The sequence below is a fragment of the Pseudorca crassidens genome, chromosome 2 (assembly GCF_039906515.1).
Source record: "Pseudorca crassidens isolate mPseCra1 chromosome 2, mPseCra1.hap1, whole genome shotgun sequence".
In the NCBI taxonomy this organism is placed as follows: domain Eukaryota; kingdom Metazoa; phylum Chordata; class Mammalia; order Artiodactyla; family Delphinidae; genus Pseudorca; species Pseudorca crassidens.
The window spans coordinates 113,200,351-113,223,741 of record NC_090297.1 but is presented as its reverse complement, the minus strand read 5'-3'; the positions used below and the strand labels follow the sequence as shown (position 1 = coordinate 113,223,741).

Below are 23,391 nucleotides of genomic sequence, written 5' to 3'. Positions count from 1 at the left end.
TTTAGGAGGCGGGTCACGCTTCCAAGAAATCTTGGATTCAAAGTCCTCAGGTAGCCTAGACCCTACCGGGCCCCCATCAGAGTATACTCTCTCCCCTCTGCTTTCCGGGCTCCAGCCTCCCCACTCCAGTCTGTTCCCCTCCCCGACCGTCACTCCCAGACCTTCCCACCATTGAGCTTTTGTGCTGTTCCCCTGTAGAAACGCCACCCTTTGGGGAAGACTCTGACCTATGCGGTCTTTCAGCTCTCAGAGCACCAGTTTGCCCAGCTATCTTAGCACTTGCCAGCACTTACCACTGGTACTTTTAACTCACTCAGCCACTCAGCCTTTGGGGGAACATTTATTGAGTGCCTACCATGTGCCAAGGGGAGCCAGTGTTGAACATAAACACAGGATTCCTGCTTTCAGGGAACTTAAGAGTCTGGTGGGGGAGGCAGAGATTAATCAAATAATCACACTAAAAAGCAACACATTACAGAGGTGCCTGGCACCCTGTAGGCCTTCTACAGGTAACTGGTGCATGAACACATCAGTAATCAGTGCTGTGAAAGAGAACGTGGGGTGTGAGGGACAAGCAGGAGTTAACAGGTGAGTGGGGGAGGAAGAGCATTCCAGATGTGCCAAGTCCCTGTAGTAGGAAGACGTGTGGCTGATAGGAGGACGTAGAGGCCAGTGTGACTGGGGCAGAGTGATAGGGAACACAGTTCAGAGTGAGGCTGAAGAGACAGGCAGGCCAGGCCGGCAAAGCCTTTAAGGCTTTGGACAATTTTGACTGTAGCCCAAGGGCCATGGGGCACCCACGGAGACTTTCAGGCAGGGGTAACCTAACCAGCTTGTATTTTGAAGCAGTTGGTTGGCGGGAGTACCAAATGAATGCAGGGAGGCCAGTCACGCTATTTCTAGAGTTAACTGGGTTTGGGCTGCCTCTCCACTATATAGTGAGTGCCCCAAGACAGGATCAGTGCCTGGTACGCCTCTGAAAACACGCATGCACGCACACACAGAGCCTAGCCCGGGAGTGCACAGAAAAGTTACCCAATATACACTTCTTACAGCAATCTGAAATCAGAGTTATCCAGCAACATTCAACCCACCAGTTTATGTATACAGGGCCCTGGGGGCCTTGGGGAGCAATGGGTTGGGGAAAAGGAACACAGGTTTCCTGCTGACCAGTGTTTCCCATGGTAGAACCTGGGAGCCAGGCTCCCATCTCCTCTCCATTCACTTCCTCTATTAAACATGTTCATGTTCACGGCCGGCCAGTCCTCTCCCTGCTCCTGGCAGGGTACAGCAGGCTCTGTCCTCAGCCTTGAGCAGCAAAGAACCGGTGTGCTGACCTCTGCACACCATCTTGGCTCCTCAACGGTCCTGGCGCCGAAGTGGGGGTGACGGGGGATGCCGTACTGGAGGCAAGTCATAGTGTCCAGGTATGTGGCTGTTCTTGGGTGAGTCATAGTGGCCAGGAGGCAGGCCCGGAGGCAGAGACGGCTGGGAACCCACAGAGTCTCGGTCTGGAGACAGAGAGGGATGAAGATGAGAAGGAGGTGGCTCCTCCCCCTTCCCACCACTCTCCTCCCCTCTCCACCCTATTCTGCCGGAAGACGGATGCGTAGTGCCTGGCTATAGGCCAGTTTGTGCAGCTCCTCAGCCGCCAGTGGGGGAGGCCATCTCGACCTGCCCACCTCACAGGATAGGAAGATGCTCTGTCATCTGCCTTGTTCCCACCTTTTCTGGGTATCAAGTCTACAACTCAGGTGCTGTAAAGCCACCATTTCAAATCCTCAGCCCTCTGAGGGAGGTACCGCCACCTACAGGCTCGAAGAGGCAGTGTGACTTCCCAAACCACCATTTCAAATCCTCAGCCCTCTGAGGGAGGTACCGCCACCTACAGGCTCGAAGAGGCAGTGTGACTTCCCAAACGTCATGCCTGGTTTGAGCCCAAGTCTGACGCCCAAAGGCCTTGCTCTTGCTGCCACTTCATGCCCACTCCGCATTCCCGCCCTCTGTCCCTTCTCTTCTCCCACCTCCCCTGTCCCTGTTCTCTCTGCCCCAGTGGAGAAGGAAGGCTCACCATGGGTCAGGGGGCTGGGCTGCTCATAGGTGCCACTGTCTCTCTCTGGCTGGGGATGTCGCCGCCTCTGGCTGTCCCGGAGTTGGGGCGGCTGCCTGGGGGGAGACCCTGAGGGAGGGCCTTTCATCTCCATGTAGCTGCTCTCCCGGGGGCTCCCTAGAAGGCTGGGCAGGTCCCGGATGGTGGCGTAGGGGTTCTCACTGCTCAGGGAAGCCACGCTGGCCCCCAGCCCCTCTTCAGAGATGGGCCCTAAAGATAGGGGAAAGAAATCAGGCTCAGTGGAGGCACTGGCCCCTAAACCCCAGCGCAGCTCCCTCCGTCGCTCCCCCGCCCTGCCCTGCCCTCACCTTTACTGTAGAAGGGGCCTGGGCCATTCCTGTTGCTGTAGCTACAGCTGTAGCTTCGGTCCAGGCGGCTGTTACCTGAGGAGGAGAAAGCAACCTGCAATCAGGCCCCTGGTCCCCTGCTCAAGGTCCCACCTCCTCTAGAACTGGGGCCCAGAATCCCCTTCCACAGACACACGCACTCAGATGAAGCAGGACGCTGGGCTGTACACATCCCCCCTCACCAGAGGCCTTGGGCCCCAGGCTCCTACCCCTGTCCAGAGGCCCTGGAGGGGGCTGCCGGCGGTGCTTCCAGTCAGCAGGCAGTGTGGCGTGGTTGTTATCATGCCCGTGGGCTCCACCTGGCCGCTCGGGGGCCTGGAGGCTGGCAAAGAGCTGACTGCCTGGGACCTGGCAGGGGAGGGGTGGGACAGGGAGAGCGACGTGCGCGGCTGGAGCTTTCCGGAGGACCGGGCTGTGCCCACAGGGCATCCACAGTGCAGCCCCACCCCCAACACTGACCTTGTTAGGGGGCGGGGGGTTAGGTGAGCACTGAGACAGGGTGTGGTAGCTGGGGTTGGAGTAGTAGTGACTGTAGCTTGGAGGGACATCTGCACAAACAGACACAGTTGCAGGGTGACCTGCCCGGTCAGAGACAAGCCTGGGCCCAAGACAGTCATTCTGTTCCAGGAGATCCGTAATCAGCCTCTCTGACCTCTCTCACTCTCTCCATCTCCCCGCTTCCCACCTACAAGGTCCAGGGAGGGATGCAGGAGCCCCGCACCCCATCTGCCCTGTACCTGAGAGCCAGCCACTCATGTGCGTCCCCGCCCCCAGGCCAGCTCACCTGGCATGACGTACTCAGAGCCGTCCAGCCGCCCGCTGCTGTAGGCCACTGCCAGGTGCTGGTGCGCTTTGCCTTTTTGCCAATGGCGGTAGCCAATGAACAGCGCCACCAGGGCCACCACCAGGGATCCCAGCACTGCAATGCCAATCACTGCCCCGAGTGAGTTATAGGCCACTGGAGAGGTAGGCATCATGGTGAATGGCTCCTGGCTTCCTGTGGGGGACGGGGTGGTCACTCAGGACAGTGTCTTGGCCCTACTGGTGAGCTGGGGATGCATGCGTGGGAGAGGCCCCAGTAGGGGGGCAGGGTGATACAAGGGTACCACCTAGCAGAGACCTGGGCATGTACCTGTGTCCTGGTTCCCTGGGCACAGTGCGGGGCGGGGTGGGGGTAGGGAGGGGCTAGATGAGAACTCACCAATCCTGCAGGGGGCGCCACTGTGCCCTGGGGGACACACACAGGCCCCAGTCTCTGGGTGGCACCTCTCTCCGGGACCGCACTGGCATGGTTGGGAACAATTGGCACCGAACACCCCTGGAGAGCAGCCTGTTTAGAGAGCGGAGGAGGCAGGCGGGGATCAGAGGGGCCAGGGAACAGCAGTCCCCTCCTCAGGCTAGGGCTGACTTGGAGGCAGGGGCATGGAGTTCCCCTTCTGCTGGTACCTTCCAAGCAGAGATGTCCGGTCCGGCCTGGGGGGCAGAAACAACTCCCATGCTGGGGGTGGCAGGTCCCACCATGGCGACACTGGCAGAGCTGGGCACAGTTGGCCCCCCAGTGTCCTAGAGGGCACGCTGCAGGAGACAAGGTTGGAGCCTGTCTGGTGGGCAGGGCCAGCCCCTCCTGAGTGAATTCTCAGCCCCCAGCATCACTGAACTCTTCAGCTCAGCTTTGGTCTCCCCAGGGGCACCAAGGCTTTGAACCGTATCTACACGCTGATGACTCACAAATGCTTATCCGCAGCCCTGTGTCTTGCCTGAACTCCAGACCCACGTGCCCAGCTGCCTGCTTAACTTCTGCACTTGCCTATCTGATAGACTTTCAAAATAACGTGACCAGGGCCAGACAACCAAAGGCTTCCAAACTATCCTATATTGCTTAGCTCTAGACCTTTTTTTTTTAACATAAGAGAGAAATAAGTGTCTACACTATTCAAGGTATAATTTTTGTGTATCTGACACTAGCAAAAAATCTAATAGTAGTTACAGAATTCTATGGAAAAGCTCTTGTCCAAGATTACTTCCCTCTACCCTGCCCATCTTTTTCATGGTAATGGCTTCTCATTTCCCCTTTTCAAAATTTGTTTGACTCAGTTTTCTGGACTAATCTTTTCCATGATGTCCTTCTTATATTTATGTGGGAAAGAGGCCATGTATAAATAAGTAAAAATAAGTTGGCAATCCAAAAGAAAAAAAGAACATGTCCAAAACTGAGCTTATGATTTTCCCCGCCCCCGTACAAACACTGCTTTTCTCAGGCCTCCCGTGCAGAAAGGCAGGGAATTTTTTTCCCTGACCTGTTCATTGCTGCATCCTGAGCACCTAGAACAATACCCAGCATGTAGGTGATGCCCAATAAATTTTTGTTTATAGTGTTTATATAAATGGCTGAATCAAGGTGGGTTCGGAGGCTTTTATACCCAGGAGCAGGGGAAAGGAAGCCTCTGGTCCTCAGCCCACCCCCTCATGCACACATGCTCAGACACAGGAGCCACCACCTACGTTGGGAGCAGTCAGGGCCTGTCCAGCCAGCCATGCAGTAGCAGGTCCCATTCGAAGGGTGGCAGGAGGAGTGGTTAGCACACTTGCAGGGCACACAGCGTTTGCCGTAGCGGCCGGGCTGACAGGCTGGGGGAAAGGGGCTCGTGGTGACCAGGGGCAGGGGCCAACCCTCAGTCAGCCCGTGACCCCACTCTCTCCCTCCCTCCTTCCCACTGCAGCAACCGGCCTAAAGACTGGAGTCAGCACAAGAGACCAAGAGGGGTAGAGTGGGAGCTTCAGGCATCTGACACTACACTGCACATTACTGCTGGCAGGCAGGGGGAGGGGAGGGAGCCTCACATCTCTGGCAGGAGGGGCCTCGGAATCCAGGTGCACACACACAATTGCCATTCTCAGGGATGCAGGTGCCCCCATTCTTGCAGGTGCAGGTGTTGCTACAGTTGGTTCCCCAGAAGCCCTCAGGGCAGGGCAGGTGGCAGCGGGTACCTGTGAGAGGGGTAGGATGAGACTGGCCTGTGGCCCCCCTTCCGTAGGGTTTCTTCTGAACACATGTCCTGTGGGATGCACCCCCCAACTCCACAGTAAGCCCGGGGCCTGGACACCCAGAACGCTCACCTGTCCAGCCAGCTTGGCATTGGCAGTGTCCGTGAACAGGGTCACAGCCATCAGAATGGTCACAGTCACAGCGGCTGGCACAGCCTTCACCAAACATCCCCTTCTTGGAGAGGGAGTGGAGGGTAGGATAGGCCAGTCAGTTGGGGGGTGCTGTGCCCTTCCCTCCCCCAGGAAGGCAGACTGTTGTGCACTTACCAGGCAGGGGAACTGGCAGTGGGTCCCGTGCCACCCAGGGGTACAGGTACAGGCTCCAGTTTGGGGGCTGCAGGCTGCCTCGTGGGCACACTGGCAGCTGGCATTGCAACCAAAGCCCCAGGTTCCAGGCGGGCAGGGCACGGAGCAGTTACCATGCTGCCAACCTGGAAGAGGGGACTTGCAAGTAGGCATGGGGACCTGGCTCCCCTCCTGAGCCAGCACACACTGGGCATTGGCTCTGCCAGGCTCTGCACTATGAGCTGGGGCTGGGGGTGGGGATGCCCATGGCTGCATAGGAGACAAACATAGAAACTGTTGGATGTTGGACAGAAGGTTGAAAGACCGCAGGGGATGCACCACCACCTTCTGGGTCTTGGTTGCCTCTTCTGCAAAATGAAGGAGGGTGGCAGCAAACCCAAATGCTTACAGAGGCCCCAACAGGTAACTAAATGAGTTCTCCAGATCATGTGTAAGACAACAGGGAGGAGTGGGGACTGGAGACTGGACTTTTGTTAAATATGATAGAGAGCTAGTCAAACAAAACATATCTGTGTCCGAATCTAGCCTAAAGGTTGCCAACGTGCCACCCCTGGTAGATCTCCGAGGCCCTTGCTGGAGCTGCCATTCTGTGATTCTGTATGTCTGAGGATGAGGAATGATCTGCAAAGAGGTACCTCTGGCCTGGGCCTTTAAGGACAATTGGGATTTTTGTGGTTGAAAAAAAGCAAAGCGGATATTCCAGGAAGGAAGTAGCCTGGCTACTTTCCCAGCAGTCCAGCTGCTGACCAGTGCCTCCACCCTTACCCTGCAGCCTCTCCCCTACCCTTGGCCTGCCTCTACCCTTGGTCTCTCCCTTCTTCGCATGGCCCCGCCCCCAAATCCCCTTCCGGGAGATCCCAACCCGTTACCTTCCTTGCAGACGCAGGTGCCGTCGATGGGCGAGCAGGCGATGGCGTTTTCGCAGGAGCAGCGTGCGGAGCAGTTGACTCCATAGGTGTCAGGGGGACAGAGGCTAGCGCAGTGCGGGCCCTGAGAGCGGGCAGGAGCACCAGTGAGAGGAGCGGACGGGCTCCCGGGCCTCTCCGGCACCTCCCTCGCGGCGGAGCGCGCCTCACCGTGTAGCCGGGCGCGCACCGGCAGAGGCCGCTGTCGGGCTGGCAGACGCCGCCGTGCAGGCAGAGGCAGTGCTCCTGGCAGCCGGGCCCGTGCGTGTCCTGCGGGCAGCTCTCGTTGCAGTGGAGGCCCGCCCAGCCCGGCAGGCAAGAGCACTCCCCGCTCATCGGGTGGCAGCTGCGGGCGGAGGCGGGGGCGCGGAGCGGTCTGAGGCCGGGTCCGCAGGTCGACTTCCCCGCCCCCTCCGCGTGGTGGGAGCCGAGCATCGCCGAATTGAGGGGGACATCGGGGAGGCTCGGTGCTGTTCCGAGAGCGGTCTCTCCCCGTCCCCGAGGCCCCTCCCCTTTCCCTTCTGTGAGATCTGCCCCGCCCTAGGTCCTTTTTGTGACTCCGGTGGCTTCAGCACCGAAGGCCTCTCCCATTGACCTCCAGACCCCTTGACCACAGTGCCCGCGGCCTACTTGAGACTGTGTTCCGGGTCGCAGGTGCAGGGCATCTGGCAGCTGAGGCCGTAGAGGCCGTCGGGGCAGAGACGTTCGGCGCAGCGGTCCCCAGTGAAGCCGTGTTCGCACAGACACGCGCCGTTGGCCGGGAAGCAGCGGGCGCCCGTGGCGCAGTCGCAAGTCTCAGCACAGTCCTGCCCGAAGCGGCCCACGGGGCACTCCTCACGGCACCTGGGCACCTCGCAGGAGTGAGCCTGGCCACGCCGCCCGCCGCCGCCCCCGGCCCACCCCAGGCCACTCCCACCTCAAGCCAACACCACTCACCGGTCCCCTGTGTATCCCGGAGCGCAGCGACACTGCCCGGTGAACCGGTCGCAGAGGCCGCCGTTGTGACAGCGACATTCCTGGGAGCAGTTGGGTCCATAGGAGCCCTCGGGGCAGGGCAGGGAACAGATGGTGCCCTGTGGGGGTGAGAGGTCGGCAGAGCCCCAGGAGCCCAGCCCTCTCCCCATGGCCACAGGACCCGTCAATACCCCTACACCCCAAACCCTCAAACCTCTCCAGGGCCCACACAGCCTAACCCCCTCACACACATCCTCCTGGGAGCCCTACAGAGAACCGCCCACAGAATTCATACCCACAGGCCCCGCCCTGCATACCATCCAGCCAGGTGGGCAGCTGCAGGAGCCCTGAGAGGCCTGGAAGACACCCCCATTTTGGCAAGGAGGGGTGCTGGGGCAGAAGAAGCCAACACTGTCCTGTGAACAGGACACCTCGCAGCTGTTGGGCAGAGGGAGTGAGGTCAGTATGTAGACAAGCAGTACCTGCTTCCCCCTTTGCCTCCAAGGGCTGGTCAACCACAAACAGGCCGTCCCCAGGAGGAAGGCCCGATCCCAGGGCTCAGTGAGTCTCACCCCCGCTTCCCTGTTGGGTACTGCCGGGATCAAAAAACAAACGTGTCCAGGACTGGAAATGGCAGGGACACCCAGCCCCATCAGGAGGGGTAGAGCGAAGAGCCATGGGTGGCGTGTGCTCTCCACGCACCCTCTGCTCCACCTCTACCTTTGCTCATGCTCGTCCCTCTGGGGGCAACACGTCTGCCTGCCCTGGTTTTCTATCCTGAGGGCTCAACGCCAGAGCTCCTCCATGAAGCTGGATCTTTGATCTCCAGCTAGATGCACATTCTCCCTCCTGTGACTCCCCAGCTCTCCCTGCACCCTGCCTTGCAGTAGGGTTCTCTGCGTCCCTATCTCAGCCCCAATTTGGGACGTGCTTTCGCTCACACGCTAGTTCATGTTATCTTCACAGCAACCCTCCTAGGTGGACAATACTGCTCCCATTTTACAGACCGGAAACAAACACGTGAAGAGCCAATGATTTGCTCAAGGTTGCTCAACCAGCAAGCAGCAAAGCTGGGACCAGGATCTGGGCCTCTTGACTCCAACCCCACGTTTGGGATGCTGAGTCCCCTTGTGTCCCCACGTATGCCCGTGCATCCTGTGTCTGCGATCCCGTTAGTGTGTGTTCCTCCTGTTACACACCTGGGCCCGGTTCTCTCTGGGGGGCAGAGGCAGGCTCCGGTCTGTGGGTCACAGGGTGCCCCATGGCACTGGCAGCTGAACTGGCAGGCAGGGCCATAGCGGCCAGGGGAGCAGGGCCGAAAGCAGTGTGGAGGCTGCAGCCCAGAGGGACAGGAACATGCCCCACTCTTGGGGTCACAGGAGCTGCTGTTGCCGCAGTTGCAGGGCTTGTCACACTGTGGCCCCCAAACTCCCAGGGCACAAGCTGTGGGATGGGAGAGCGGAAGGGGGTCAGCAGGGGTCTTGCCCCTCCCCAGCCTCCAGTTAGTCCCCGTCTCTGTGTCCTGGCCCCCACACATGCCCCCATGCCTGGCTTTGGCCCCTCCCCCTGTACCACACCTCCAGAAAAGGCTGCTGGCTGCAGTGGGACTCTGCTGGGTGATCACCCTGGGGGCCTAAGCACCTGTGCCCTGGTAGGGAGGGTGTGCCCAAGGCTTCTGCATCCCTGGAGGCACAAGGGGTCATGCCCTGCCGTCACCAGCCACTCACCACTGGAGCAGTCGTCGCCCCGCCAGTCTTGCACACACTGGCACTGATTGGGTGCCACGCAGCGGCCATGAACACACTCTCGAGCACAAAGCGCTGGGGCAGAGATGGGGTGGGGTGTGTGTGAGAAGATGCTTCCACCCCTGCCGTACCCACCTGTTATTCTCTGAAGCCTAACCCCAGCTTCCTCCCACACCAGGGACCTGGAGTTCGCCAAGCAGCAGTTCTGCCTCTAAGATGCAAAGAGACTGAGAGTAAAGCAACTCAGGTCAGAGCGTGTCAAGACCTCAGGATTCCGGACTCCCGAGCTCCTTTCTGTGAAATTCTGGAAGCACCTTGTTGGGAAACGGGCAGGCGGGGTTCCTCACGTAGGGACCAGACATGGATGCTGTCCAGAGAGAGGGTAGGGGCTGGGCTGGGAGCTCAGGCTGGGCAGGGGTCTCTGTAGGGGCTGGTGACGGTCCAAGGCTGAGAGAAGGAGAGAGACAGAGCGGGCTCTGCTCTGGGGGTTTCAGGGTGCTGGGGGCGGGGGACAGGAGAGACTGGACGGCGACAGGTCGAGACAGATAGCAACAGAGAGACAGGGACAGGAAGAGTCAGAAAGAGTGCCAGACACCGAGTCCTGAGACACAGTGACAGAGAGATACAGGCAGCCCAGAGACAGAGATGCAGAGCCAGAGACTGCTGAGGGACATGGAGAGAGAGGGTGGGAGAGACATAGGGACAGCTAGAGACAGACGTATGAAGTGGCAGCTTTGTCCCTAGAGACAACAGGGCCAGCGGAGGGCAGAGGAGTAGCCCCACCCTGATGAGGGCAGGGAAGGACTAGGTGGCCTAGGCTCCACTCATTCCACAGCCCCACCCAGGACTCACGGACACAGGCTCCGCTGCTCTCATAGAAGCCCCGGCAGCACTGCAGGCGCATTCGGTGCTCCGTCTTCACCACCTGGCGGTACACGGTCCGGTAGACAACCCTGGGGGAGACCCGGAGGTGGCCCTCAGTCCTCCCTGCCGAGGCCCCGGCTTCCAACCTTCCACGGTGCGGCACTGGGGGAGGCCTGGGGCACTGCCCAACACTCTGAGCTGGGGTAGCATAGAACATTCCCTCCTTGCCTCCCATCCGGCCACACACGTGCACACCATACACCTTACCTGCACACCCCAAACACACATACCCCACACACAACATGCCTTGAGTGCCCCGAGGCCAGATGCTCCCTCTGAACTCTAAAGGTTCTGAGAAAAGAATGGGGGTACAGAGGGGCAAGGCCCGGGCCGAGGCAGCTCCACTGGCACCCATCTGCCGATGGAGGGGGATGGGCACTCACGTGGGCCGGGGGCAGGTGTGCGGGCTCTCCCAGGGCCGGTCACAGGGCTCCGAGGGGAGCAGGCTGAAGGGGCGGGAGTGTGACTCCTTGGTTGTGGTGGTGAAGCTGCAAGACAGGGAACGGAGTCGGGGCCCAGGGCAGGGAGAGAGGCCTGAGCTGGCAGAGCGGAGCGGGGGGGGGGGGGGGGGGGGGGGGGCGCGGGGGGTGGCGAGGGCTTGGCCACAGTGGGGAATATTTAGGCTTGCTCCCTCGAGCCTAGGATGGACCCCCCATCTGTCCAGCTTCAATCTGGAGGGATCCTCCCAGAGTTGGAATATTCCTGGGAATATTCCATTCCAGCCCTCCATTCCCCGCTGCCTCCTTTTCCCTATGTGGGGAAATTGAGCTAGAACTGACTCCTGGGCCCAGCTGATGGAGATGGGTTGAAGCGCTTCTGGCCAAATCTTGCCCTGGGCCTTGTTGCCCAGCCCTGTCCCCTGGGCTCTCCCTGGGCCAGCCCCTCTGCTTGTCCCATAGTGAATGGCTCCTACCCTGTGCTCTGTCCTGCAGCTAGCCTCGCACAGGGACCAAGGGATGGGGATAAAGAAAGGACAGGGTCACAGCTGAGATGGAGACAGACAAGATCAAGATGGGGATGGAATCAGAGGCATCCCATCTAGGGGAGCAGAGAGAGTAGAGGCAGAAATAGGAGGGAAGTGAGGGCTGGAGAAAGGGAAGGAGGCAAGGGAGGGAACTGGAAAGAGGAGCCCCAGTGGGGAGAATGGGGAGCTGGGGGCTTGCAGCCCTCAAGGCACAGTAGGGGCCCTCTCTCACCTTTCCCAGAAGCTGCAGGTGTTGGGGTCCTTGGGGTTGAGGGTTCCAGCCAGCCCCAGGCCCAGGGCCAGGAGAAAGAGGGCACGCAGAGGTGATGACATTGCTGAGGCCTGTGACAGGGCCAGGTGTGGAGCAGGTGAGGGGCACTGCAGCCACAAACCTGGAGGGCCAAGTCTCTGCAGAGACCAAGCAGGGGTGGCAGAAGAGATGAGGCTTTGGTCCTCTGGCCCGGGCTTCCCAGGCTCCAGGTCTGATTCCTGACCAGGTGGAGCACGGCCATGCCTCTGAGACTTTCTCACACGGTTTCCTCTGTCTGGACGTCCTCCCCCTCATTCTTCACTTTAAGCACGTCCTCCCCCCCATTCTTCACTTTAAGCACTCACCTTTCAAGGTCTAGCCCAAGTGTCACCCCTCTTTCCCTGCCCTGCTTCCCGATCCACACTGGCAGACTGCCCCCACCCATCCCTTCCGGGACCCCCAGCACCATTCACCCACACACCACTGTTCTAGTGCCTGTTCCCTGACCATGACCTCTAGAGGCAGGGACCTGTGCCTGAATTCCCAATCCCCAGCACAGCCCCTACCCAGGGCACTTTGATATTATACCAAGGTGTGAAATTGGAGCCGATGAAGGGAAGTTATAAGGGAAGCCAACTTGGGCTCAGTCAGAGGAAGAACTTTCCAACGGTCAAAGCAGTTCTGTGATGGAATCAGCGACCTCAGGTGGTGAGCTCCCCATCACTGGATGTAGGCAGGCAGAGGCCAAAACCACCCTGATGCTGTTAGGGGCTTCCTGCTTTATGGGGTGGGAGTAGGGCTAGGTCCAGGTGACCTTGAAGGAGGCCCCTCCCCACCACTGGTGCGCTGGCACGGCCCATACTGACTTCTGAGAGCCAGTCATGACTTCTCTTCCCAACTCCTTGTTCAGTGCTGTCACAGTAGTAGCTTGAAACCAAGCACGGGGGTGGAAATCAGCAAACATCACAAATCAGGGCCATCCCCCCACCCAGCCCCCCACCGAAGCCGGTTGCTTTGCCAGCTTTGCCAGCATACGGCTGCACCCAGCTCTAGGTGCTATCACCCAGGGGGTCCCCAGCCTGGCCTCAGACTTCAGAAGCCGCCACCTCCCTGTGACCACCCACCAGCCATCTGGAAATGGGCTCCTCCCCCCTCCTCCACCCCTGGCCTCGCCCAGTGGGTGGGAAGCAGGTCAGGACCTCAGAGGAGTCTCCTTCTGGCTCCTGAGCTCAGGAGCTGCAGAGGCCCTTGAGCACCCGCCGCCCCCCACCCCGCCAGTTTCAGATTCTCTGTTAACTTGCCCCGGCTCGGCTCCCTCCTCTACGCCGCCCTGAGGCGTCCACATCTGCTTATAATTTTCCCCGAGAAGAGAGAAAGGTCGTGGTAGCTGGCCCCTTAGCCCCCTGAGTATCTCTGGAATGCCTGCCTCCAGGCCCCACCCCAGGCCTTCCACCCACACACTCCCAGGGTCCCAGCGGGCCGCTCTCACCTCCCATCAGGGCAGTGCTCAGAGGGAAGCTCCCTAACCTAACCGCACCCCACTGCTGCGTTCTGCCCAACCAGTAAACCCTCCAGCCTGCTCCCCACCCTCTCAGCGGCTGGGCTGGCCCACCTCTCCTCGGCTCCCTCCCACCCACTGCAAATTTCTACCCACCACCCCACTCCTGTCTTGCAAAGCAGCAAGGCCTGCCCATGACTCTGGTTAGTGGCCCCATCACAGCTCCACCAGGGCAGATCTCCACCTGTAGTCTTTTTTGTGTCCCTCCCATCCATCCTCAGTCCCCAGGTAACTCACCAGGCCTCTATGGCATCCTGGGGCCTGAGAAACTCAGGTGAGCCAGGGGCAGGGCGACAGGGCCCTTGGGCCCCAGGGCCTGAGGAGCCCAGAGAGTGTCCTGGGGGATCCCGGTGCTCATGATATGCAGCCTGAAAACAGGAAACAGAGCCTGGCTAGAATGTGTGTATGTGGGGAGGGCAGCAGGCAGCATGATCATGGGCGGAGCATGGGGTGGCTCTGTCCTCCCACCACCCTGAACTTGGAAGGTAGGATGTGGGGGAGGGTGGGGAGTTGTTGGGGAGGGATGCAGCCTGGCCTCAGGGAGCCAGGCCACAGTCAGGAGTGCCCTTCAGCCCTTCATAGTCTGGCCCTTCCACCCACACAACCCCCAGCTCCCCCCCCAACAGTTGGCTCCCTCTCCCAACATCCCCAGACTCTGCCCTTCACCCCAGCCCTGCTCTGGTCACCTTCCCAGGCCTACCCTGTCTGATCCCAGCTGACCTTCTCCCCACTTCTCCCTCGAGTGTGCATGGCAGCAAGCCCATGGACAGGACCCCAAGCCCCCCACGTATCTCCCCCTCTTCATCCCTCAGTCTGGTCCACACTCCCCTCTTCCTGCAGCCCCCGCTGTGCCCCTGGCATGCGGGTCCTGTCCTCCAATTGGAGCTCAATCTGTCTGGATACAGGGTCCTCACCCTTGTCCCTGGGCGAGCCTCATCTCCAGCCACGCAGGGACCCCCAGACTTACCTGGGCCTGGATCTGTCCCCGGAGCTCGAGGCTGCGGTGACATGGACAAGACCTGCAGCAGGAAGGCCCTGATGAGGCGCAAAGGGGAGGGGCTGTCCTTCCTCTCACCTACAGCAGCCCCCTCCCACCAGCCACCTCCTCTTAACCAACTTCTGGAGGAAATGGTTCCCCCCGGGAGACTTTGAGGGGGACCTCGAGATGGGCAGGGGAGCATGCGGAGGGCCTGACCCTAATCCCAGGGGGTTGACTCTAATAATTAGAGGGGTGGGGAGATTCTCTTTTCCCAAGGGCTTCAGGGTAGGACTGGAGAGCAGAGAAGGTCTCAGCTGGTCAGTGGAAGGGGCTGGAAGCCAGGATGGGGTCGGTGAGATCAGTGGCTGGTCCGCAGGGAGGGGAGAGATGAGATGGGGATCCTGGCAGAGAGGGGCAGGGTTTGGCCTCACCAGCCCCAGACCCCGAGGAGGGAACACAGGCCAGACCAGGAGCCCAGACCTCCAGCCTGGCTGCCTAGGCTTGTTCCCATCTGAGCCTTTGTCCCTGAGGGGCTAGGGAACCTGAGACCCCGGCCCACCCTTCCCCAGCACCTCCAGTCCCAGCAGAACGGGGGCTATTGTGATCACACGTGCCCCTTCAAGGGGTTTAAATCAGACAACTAGTGGCCCCCCATCTGACCCCAGGGGCCCCCACTGTAGGCTCCCTTCTCCCTCTTCCTATACAGATGACCTCTGCCTTTCCCTTACTCAGCCCCCTTCCTCCGTGGCACCTCTGGATTGAGGGACCCACACACCTTCCCTCACAATTGGAAAACTAGTGCGACCCCCTATGTTGTTCACTGTGTCGGCACGGGCAGAGCGCTGAGCAATTTCTGTGGATCATTTCGTGTAAAGCTTATGTCAGCCCACTGTGGTAGGTATGATTATTCATTTTACTGATGAGGAAACAGGCAAGGAGAGCGTAAGTTCCCTGCCCAGGGCCACACAGCCGGTAATATCAGAGCTGGGATCCAAACCCAGACTGGCAGATCCATCCCTGAGGTTCCAGGCTCTCCCGAGCCCAGGCGGGAATCCCAGGGGCTTTACATCTCTTTTTAACAGCCTTGGTTATGGCGAGGGGGAGCCTGGCGGGGGGCTGGACAGGAGAAGGGGATCAGGCTGGGGGCTGCCACAAGAACGCGATCACAGGCGTGGGAACCGGGATGTGTTTACAGTCAAGAATGAGCTGACACTTCTCTCTCCTTCACCTCGAGATGCAAAGCAGCTGGGCGCCTGGCCAGGCCCCCCCCCCAGTCCCCAGTCCCGCCTGCGCGAGCCCCCAGTATCCCTGCCCTCTCGGCCTCCAAGCCCACACAGGGCCCAACCCAGCTCGCCTCCCCTGCTCTTCTGTTCAGCCTGATTCCTCTGGTGGGGAGTCCCTCTACCCTCACTGTACTCCAATCCGAACCCTGCTAGGAGGAGGGGGATGGGTCTGGGGCCTCTGAGAGGGGAGTAGAGTTCCTAGTGGACAGGAGATGATCCATGTCTATAGAAGACAGAGAACAAGAGTGGGGCTGATGGAAGTGAGACAGCAAGAGGAACTTCCCCACCAGCTCCCTTCCAGCTGCTCTTCTCTGGGAGGCGGTATAGCAAAGGATACCCTCTGAGCTCTGCATCCCCTCCCACCTCCCCATTCAAACCTGGGTTCGAATCCCATCTCTCAGTTCCCTCATCTCTAAAATGGAGAGGACAATGGTACTTCCCTTTGTAGGACTGTTCTGCGGAGTAATAAATGAGTTGATACAGATAAGTGTCTAGAGAGCTACATAAGAAGCTCAATGAACCATTGCAGTCTCCACGATGGCATCCTCAGCCTCACTCCTCCTGCACCTATCACACCCCTTCTCCACTCCCCTTGGCACTGTCATACTCTTTGAGTATTAATTCCAGGAAAAGCTGTTTCTTTCTTTTTTTTTCCTGAAGAACCCCCAGGATGATCCGGGAATGGGAATAGGGCCTTAGATGCTGACAGAGAGAAAGGAAGTGAGGAGGGGAGGGGACTAGGCTCCCCAGAGAACCTGATCCCCCAGAATGATGGGCTGCCCGCCAGGTATGCCTTCAAGCCAAAGGCGGTTGATGAGGCAGGACGCCTGGATTCTACTTCCCCCCAGCCCTCAGCCTGAGCACCAGCTCCAGCTTCTTGCTTGTTTCCACTGGTGCCTCCTCTCTGTCTCCCTCTCCCCCACTTCCCATCTTGGAGGCCAAAGTTTCTAGTACTTAAAAGCTGTACGGCCTCCAGCATGTCACTTGAGCCCTGTGAGCCTCCATTTCCTCATCTGTAAAATGGGAGAATAACACCCCATATCTCCCAGGGTTCAGTGGGGGTTGGAACTGTTGGTTCCAACGACCATCCTGGAACTGAGCCTCAGACCAGAGGCTGCTCAGTGGACATGTGTCAATGCAAAAACAGAATCCTCCAAGTTCTAGGCTCTCTGCCTCTTTCTTTTTGCCTTTTGTCTTGCTCTTCATCAGAAACTCTCTGCTTTCTGTCTTTTTTTTCTTCCTCCATCAGTTTCTTGGTCTCTTCTGCCTCTCTCCTTCCTTTTCTATATCAAGGCTACCACGTACAGTTGTGCAGTATGTTCACTGCACTAGGGAAGCCACCTTCAGGTATGGAGTGTAGGCTGAACTCCAGCCATGATCCACAAATCGAGCCCTGTGTCTTAGCTTGGTGCCAAGGTTGCCTCGCCCTGTAGCTCTCTTGTCTTTCAGGATCTCCCCTGTCTCTGTGTCTGTTCTCTGTGCCCTTTCCTAACCTCTCTTTGCCATGGAGACAGGATCACTTAGTCCTTCCCACTCAGCAGTGTGATCCTGAGTCCAAAGATTTCCCTTCCCTCCCCGTACAGGGATGCCCTCTAACCCAGCTCCGCCAGCAGCCTAGACGTCTCTGCTCCACGTGCCACTCAGAACACCCGTGTACACACTTGTACACACACACACAGAGCCCCTCCTACATCCAGCCAAGCCAGGCCTTCGGCACGCCAGGCATGTCTGCCGGATGGAGGGACAGGAAGCCTGCATGTGCTCCAGAGGCTGGGCGGGGAGGGAGCAGGGGTGAGGGGCCGGCCTTGTGTTCTCTGTGGCTCAGGAAACAGAAGCTAGAGGGTCCTCAGCCCGACCTGTTTACTCATCAGGAAATAGAGAAACTGCAGGGATTCTGATTCACCAAACATTCAGCACGTGCCTACTGGAAGCTAGAGCCAGTCCGGACCCTCACCACCACCCACAGGTGGAGTGGTTGTTATCCCTCTCCATTTCACAGGAGAGACCATGGAGGGTCTCGGGTAAAAAGACTTGCCCAAGGCCAACTGGTCGGCAGAGGCAACAGCAGGATTAGAATCTGCTTCAAAGAACAAAGCAGTGGCGGGTGGGAGGTAAGCCCTGGGGTGACACAGGCCAGGGAGCAGCTCCCCCTGCTGACTGCCACCCCCAGATACTGTTGGAAAGCGCAGCTCTGCTCTGGCCACTGCCTCCCTCTAATGCCTCCGTGGCTCCCCACAGTGCAGGAAAGGGCGCCCGGGGCCCAGGTGGCCAGCCTCTGCTCCCATCACACTGGACATGCCTCTCACCGCACGGCCACCTCTGCCCAGGCCACTCCTGGAATGCCCAGGTCCTACCCATCCTTCTAGGCCAGTCTCCTCCAGGAAGCCCCCTCAGTGGCTCTGCACCTCACCTGTTCCTCCCTTTCCTTGGACCTTTCTCCAGTCTCTTAGCACACTCACCACGGACCCCTGTGGCCCAAAGGACCCCAGTTCTTCCCTGAGGCCGGCTCCATACTGGACATAGACCAGTCCCCAAGAGGCCCAACACTTCCCCAAACTCTAGCCGAAGGCACCAGTGTCCCTCCTCTGGGGGCAGGTGGGACTAACCCAGGTCAAGTCAGGAGTTCACAGGCCCGGGAGCACCTCAAGTCTGATGGACGGATGAGGTAATGTACCCCATCTTGTGACTGCCAGCTTGTGAGTCTGGTTTCCCTACCAGGCTGGGACAGCCTCCAATTCCATTCTTGTCCCAGGCGCTATTAGGGGGCTGCTTACCCCCCAGGTGTTCCCTCAAGGTTCCCATCCCGTGGTCGTTATATTTTTATTAAGGTCTGTCTTCCCCACTGGAATGGAGCACCGTGGGGTCAGGGTACTTCTCTGCCTGCCTGACCACTGTGTCCCCAGCACTGGCCAGCACCTACACACACGCATCTAGGGTTCCTGGCACCCAGTGGGCAGTAATTAAACATGGTGTGGAGTGGATGGACTGATAAACTCTAAATCCTTTCCGACCTGAGTAAGCCCAACCTTACTCTGTGGGAAACGGGACAGGGAGGGATGTTTGGAGGCTGTGGCTTGTCCCCGGCTCACCAGACAGCAGGACCTTCCTTCTAGGGCCCTCAAGACACAACACTGGTAAGTCGATGGAAGGTGGAGTTCAGAAAGAACTTCCCAACATTACACAGTAAAAGGCGTCTCCAGACCTGCTCTCCCGACCTCGGGCAGGAATTCCTCAGGGCTGGCCTCCAAGTTCCTCCGGGCTGAGTGCATGGGAGTGCAGGGCACTGAGTCACCTGGAGAGGAGGGAGTGTGCCCGCACGCAGGGCCTGAGCCCTTATCCCGAACCTCCGGCCCAGGGACTACGCCCCTCACTGCCCATCCACACACCACCTCCTACACTGACGGACTAGGCCTCAGATGCCGCTATGTGAGGTGGGGTAGGAGGCACAGGCAGGAAAGGGGACTCACGAGGCTCCATGGCCCAGCACCCACCCGGTGCCGTTTCTGGAGACCTCCCTCTGGCCATGTGTGGGTGCTCTAACACCAATTCCTACCCCTTGTTAAATGCATATTGTGAGCCGGATCCTTTCTTTTCATCCTCTCAGCAGTCCTAGAAAGTAGGTACTATTATGCCACCTGTTACGTAGATGAAGAAATCCCAGGGAGTTCCCCGGTGGTCCAGTGGTTAGGACTCAGCGCTTTTACTGCGATGGCCCAGGTTCAGTCCCTGGTAGGGGAACTAAGATTCCACAAGCCATGCAGAAAGAAAGGAAGAAGAAAGAAAGCAAGAAAGCAAGCAAGAAAGAAAGGGAAAGAGAGGGAGGGAGGGAGGAAGAAAGAAAAGAAAGGAAGGAAGGAAGAAGGAAGGAAGGAAGAAGGAAGGAAGGAAGGAAGAGAAAAAAGAAATCCCGAAGAGGTTAAGTCATTTGCCCAAGGTCACACAGCCCACCAAAGGCGGGGTGGGGACTTGGACCACGTCTATCAAGCTCCGAAGGCTGTGCTGCCCCTTTCAGTCCTTCTACCCCTGGGATTTCTCTTTGGTCTTCGGACTTCCTCCTGTTTGACCTCCTCTACCACCTTCTTGTTCTTTCTCTCAGTCTCTGCTCTGTTTTTCCAAATATGCCTCTCGCTTCCCTCTGGGCCTTGTTGTTTCCAGAAGTCTCTATGCCTCTGCCTGTGTCTTCCTTGTCTGTTGGTGTCTGTCTGTCTCTCTGTATCTCTGTCTTTGTCTTTCCCTCTCTCCCCCCTCTGTCTTCTCTTGCTCCTCCTGCTGGCTTCTCCCCCATAGAGAAGCCTCTATGGTACCTCCCCCAGAACTAGTATGGACACCCTCCCCAGAGCTAGGACGGGCCCTAGGGCCCCTCTTGCATCCCGGGAGGGCTCTCTTTCAAGGTTTCCAAGGCTGCTCAAAGGAGAAGCTCCGAGCACTGTGGTGGAGGCCCTGCCTGGCTCAGGTCCCCTCTCCAGCAGAATGTGTTGGTGGGGGGAGGCAGACAGCAGCCCAGCGACCTCTATCTCTATCCAGGTTTCCGAACTGTGGATGGGACTGCCTGCAGAGCTGGTTTCCTCTTCTGGGAAAGTCTGATAGGGGATGGAAGCGGCGGCAGGGGGTGGGGGGGGTAGTGTAGAAACAGATGCCAACCCTCGGCTTCACCTCCCGTTGAAGAGAGGAAGACAGAGGGGAGTCTGGCTAACCCAGCTCCTAGGTGGCAGGGAGGGTAGCCCCAACTGCAATGGCAAGTTTAGCGGGTAGACTTTGGGAGACCTCAGAAGTGGGAGAGGCAGCAGCAGGAGACAGAGAGCTGGAGAGAGGAGAGCTGTCCCACACCCTGGCTCCCGCGTGCCCACACAGAGGGACTGTATCATGGATTGGGATGGGGTGGGACTCAGACAGCTCCCCGACCCCCCAGGCCCAGCTTAGGCCAGGGTTGAGAGCTGACCCCTTGCCCAATCCTGCCTGGAGCCGAGGTCTGGCTGAGTCTAGGAGCCTGGGAAACTCGGACCAGCACAAGCTGTTCCCATCCCCGGGGACTAGGGTCACAGCCCAAGCTCGGGAGAGGCCACTCATAAAAGGCCAGAGCAGGACAGCTGAAAGTTCACTACTGGAGGCCGGAGATGGGGTGGGGGTGAGGGATGGCCTTGCTGGGGCCTGGGCTCCGGGGCCCCCCACCCTCACTCCTCCTCACACATACCAGCCCATGGGGCTTTCTGGGGATCCACATGCCTGAGGCCTTGGGCCAACTTCTTAGTCCTCAAACCGGCAAAACTATGAGCCCCAGGGACCTGTAAACCTGGGTCCCTTCCCTCCATCCTCCTCAAACGTGTCTCCTGGTGGGGAGAGAGCCAACACTGTAATAAACACTGAGCAGGCACGGTTCTAAGCAGGAGACATGTTTATGCTCATCTTAGCCTCACAGCAAGCGCATAAGGTAGGCACTATATCTTATTATTCCCCTTTTAGAAATGAGAAACTGAGACACAGAGGTGAAGTCTCTTGACCAAGATCCTACAGGTAGTAAGGAGAGGAGTCGAGATTCGAACCTGGGCAGCCTTGACTCCAATGTGGGTGCTCTTAGCACTACACATCCCGTCAGCCAAGTAGAGGGCTTCGCTCTCCAGCCCTGAAAGGGGGCCAGTGGGGTGGTGGCAGCCGCTGGACACACAAAGTCCCATACAAGGGGCTAGGAAACAGCTTCATTTGCATGTCATTTACATGCTGTTTCATTATGGATGGAAACCCCCAATCGCCTTTGGCCCCTCTCCACTGCCCCATCCCCTTCAGGTCTCTCTGTCGGTCTCTCTTTTCCCCCCCACCCAGAGGTCCCCCGGTGCAGGGTGGTCGCGGGACCAGGGGCGCGCGGTCACTCACCTGCCTCGGGACCCTATCTCGCCGTCCGCCTGGGGTGGGGACTGCCGGGGTGGGCCTGGAGGAGGACAGGGCGGGGGTCCCTGCGTGGAGTTCCAGGCCGACTGCGAGAGCGGCGGAGTGGCCGAAAGTTGTGGATCGCTGGGCGGGGAGGGGCGCGGAGGGGCGGGGGGCAGGAAGGGGGTGGGAACTCAGGCCCTAGCCAAGGCAGGAAGTTTTGACAAGGAAACCGGGAGCCGGGGGAGGGGAGATCCAGAATGCCCGGGAGGGAGGCTGTGTAGGGGTGGGACCACTGAGGCCGAGCGGCGGGGCCGACCCGACAGCCTGGATCGGCGCAGAGAGGGGATGAGCAGGGGAGAAGAGCAGAGGCCCCGGGCCCGAGTCCCTCCTCGACTCTTCACCAGCTGTGCGGCCTTGGGGTACTCCGGCCTCAGCTTTCTTATCTGCAAAGTGGGGCGGTGCAGGGGAATCAGTGAGATCGTCTACGTCAGGCACCTTCCCACTGAGGCCCAACAACCGTTACCTTATTAAAGATACAACCCGGGGACCGACAGCATCCCAGACTGGGAGAGGAGCACCGGGAAAAGGCCTCTCCGCTTCTCTGGCCGCCGGAAAGCACCCTGAGGGAGGGTGTGATCCAGGGAAGCAGTGTTCGGCGGAGTCTCCGCCTCTGCCCGCCCCCTTGGTCCAGGGCCCGGGCGCTTCTGTGCACCTCGCGCCGCAGCCTCCGCGCGGAGGCAACTCGAGCCGGGCGCCACCTCGCGGCCAACGTCCGCCTCCCCACAGCCCGCGCACCGGACCTGGGAGAAGGCGTCACTCCGGAGGCCGCCAACCTGTACCCCACCTTTCTTGGGGCACCCTTCCCTTCTCAGTCTCTGAGGAGACAGAGGCAATTTTCATAACAACTAACATTTGCCTTCATCATCGTTAGCCCTTTAGGTGCTGCTTCTTTCAATCCTTAACTCGAGACAGGTTCTATTTACATGACATTGTTCGTGTAATTAGGACATCCGTAAGCGGCAAAAGCGGGATTTGAACCAAGGTCTGTGGTCCGTCTGATTACAGGGCTCCCTCTACAAACCACCGCCCGCGACAGAGAAATCTACAATAGTTCAGGAAGAGTAAAACAGGTACATTCCTCTTTGGCGCCTTTTACAATTCAACTTTTTTGAAGTATAATTGACATAAATTTAAAAACGTACCCACTTAAAAGTGTACAGTTCGATGAGGGTCTTTTACATTTTTTAGTATAGTAAAATATAAATAATATAAGTTTTACCATTTTAACCTTTTTTTTTTTTTTTTTTTTTTTTTGCGGTACGCGGACCTCTCACTGTTGTGGCCTCTCCCGTTGCAGAGCACAGGCTCTGGACGTGCAGGCTCAGCGGCCATGGCTCACGGGCCCAGCCGCTCCACCGCATGTGGGATCTTCCCGGACTGGGGCACGAACCCGAGTCCCCTCCATCGGCAGGTGGGTTCTCAACCACTGCGCCACCAGGGAAACCCCACTTTAACCATTTTTAAGGGTACAGTTCAGTGGCATAAGGTACATTCATATTGTTCAACCACCACCACGATCCATTTCCGTAACTTTTTCATCATCCCCAACTGAAACTCTGTACCCATTAAACTATAACTCCCCATTCCTCCTCCCCCAACCCCTCTATTCTACTCTTTACCTCCATGAATTTGACTACTCTAGGTACTTCACATAACTGGAATCACACAATATTTGTCCTTACAGTATGTGTCTGGCTTGTTCACTTAGTTCGATGTCCTCATTTGATGCAGTTTTGTTTTTTGTTTGTTTGTTTTGGGCATGCCATGGGTATTGTGGGATCTTAGTTCCCTGACCAGGGACTGAACCCCGGCCAGGGCAGTGAAAGCGCCGAGACCTAACCACTAGACCACCAGGGAACTTCCCCCAAGTTTGATGAGCTTTGACAAATGTGTTCATCTGTGTAACCACCACCCAATTTAAAAAAAAATTTTTTAAACATTTTCCTCTCCCCAAACTTCTCTTGTGCCCCTTTGCAGATAACGCCCCACCCACTACTCCATCCTCGCTCCCGAACCCCAGCCCTATGAAATCTCTGATCTGCTGTCACTGTAGATTTTTTTTCTAGAATTTCGTATAAATGGACTTATACAATATG

At 58.3% G+C, this 23,391-nt stretch overlaps 1 protein-coding gene across 14 annotated transcripts; it reads right to left on the bottom strand.

Moving 5' to 3' along the window:
- Positions 1 to 326: 326 nt before the first annotated feature.
- PEAR1 (platelet endothelial aggregation receptor 1) lies at positions 327 to 21,870 on the bottom strand. 14 transcript variants are annotated; one of them, XM_067728234.1, is made up of 26 exons: positions 21,759 to 21,870; positions 21,239 to 21,678; positions 20,911 to 20,990; positions 14,076 to 14,127; positions 11,916 to 13,476; positions 11,533 to 11,884; positions 10,720 to 10,824; positions 10,265 to 10,365; positions 9,395 to 9,487; positions 8,867 to 9,110; positions 7,985 to 8,105; positions 7,650 to 7,786; positions 7,344 to 7,556; positions 6,885 to 7,059; positions 6,678 to 6,798; positions 5,770 to 5,933; positions 5,575 to 5,677; positions 5,299 to 5,445; positions 4,960 to 5,085; positions 3,904 to 4,032; positions 3,659 to 3,787; positions 3,242 to 3,454; positions 2,640 to 3,005; positions 2,419 to 2,493; positions 2,072 to 2,320; positions 327 to 1,511 (listed from the first exon to the last, which is right to left on the bottom strand). In XM_067728234.1, exons 6-26 carry the CDS (start codon positions 11,631 to 11,633, stop codon positions 1,360 to 1,362), a joined length of 3,264 nt encoding a protein of 1,087 aa, XP_067584335.1. In that variant the 5' UTR covers positions 11,634 to 11,884; positions 11,916 to 13,476; positions 14,076 to 14,127; positions 20,911 to 20,990; positions 21,239 to 21,678; positions 21,759 to 21,870; the 3' UTR covers positions 327 to 1,359. The 14 variants fall into 14 exon arrangements, with proteins under 14 accessions (XP_067584335.1, XP_067584343.1, XP_067584345.1 ...); XM_067728242.1 differs by lacking the exon at positions 20,911 to 20,990 and having other exon boundaries at positions 2,640 to 2,805; positions 2,917 to 3,005; XM_067728244.1 differs by lacking the exon at positions 20,911 to 20,990 and having other exon boundaries at positions 2,667 to 2,805; positions 2,917 to 3,005.
- Between the last annotated feature and the right edge of the window lie 1,521 nt (positions 21,871 to 23,391).

What these genes read in the sequence shown, in the direction of transcription:
- PEAR1 (XM_067728234.1), bottom strand. Translation starts at nt 11,633, where the DNA reads ATGTCATCACCTCTGCGTGCCCTCTTTCTCCTGGCCCTGGGCCTGGGG. An exon ending in CCGGGATACACAGGGGACCG is followed by an intron (nt 7,557 to 7,649) that starts GTGAGTGGTGTT and finishes CGAGGTGCCCAG; the next exon opens with GTGCCGTGAGGAGTGCCCCG. An exon ending in ACTGCCAGTTCCCCTGCCTG is followed by an intron (nt 5,678 to 5,769) that starts GTAAGTGCACAA and finishes TCCCTCTCCAAG; the next exon opens with AAGGGGATGTTTGGTGAAGG.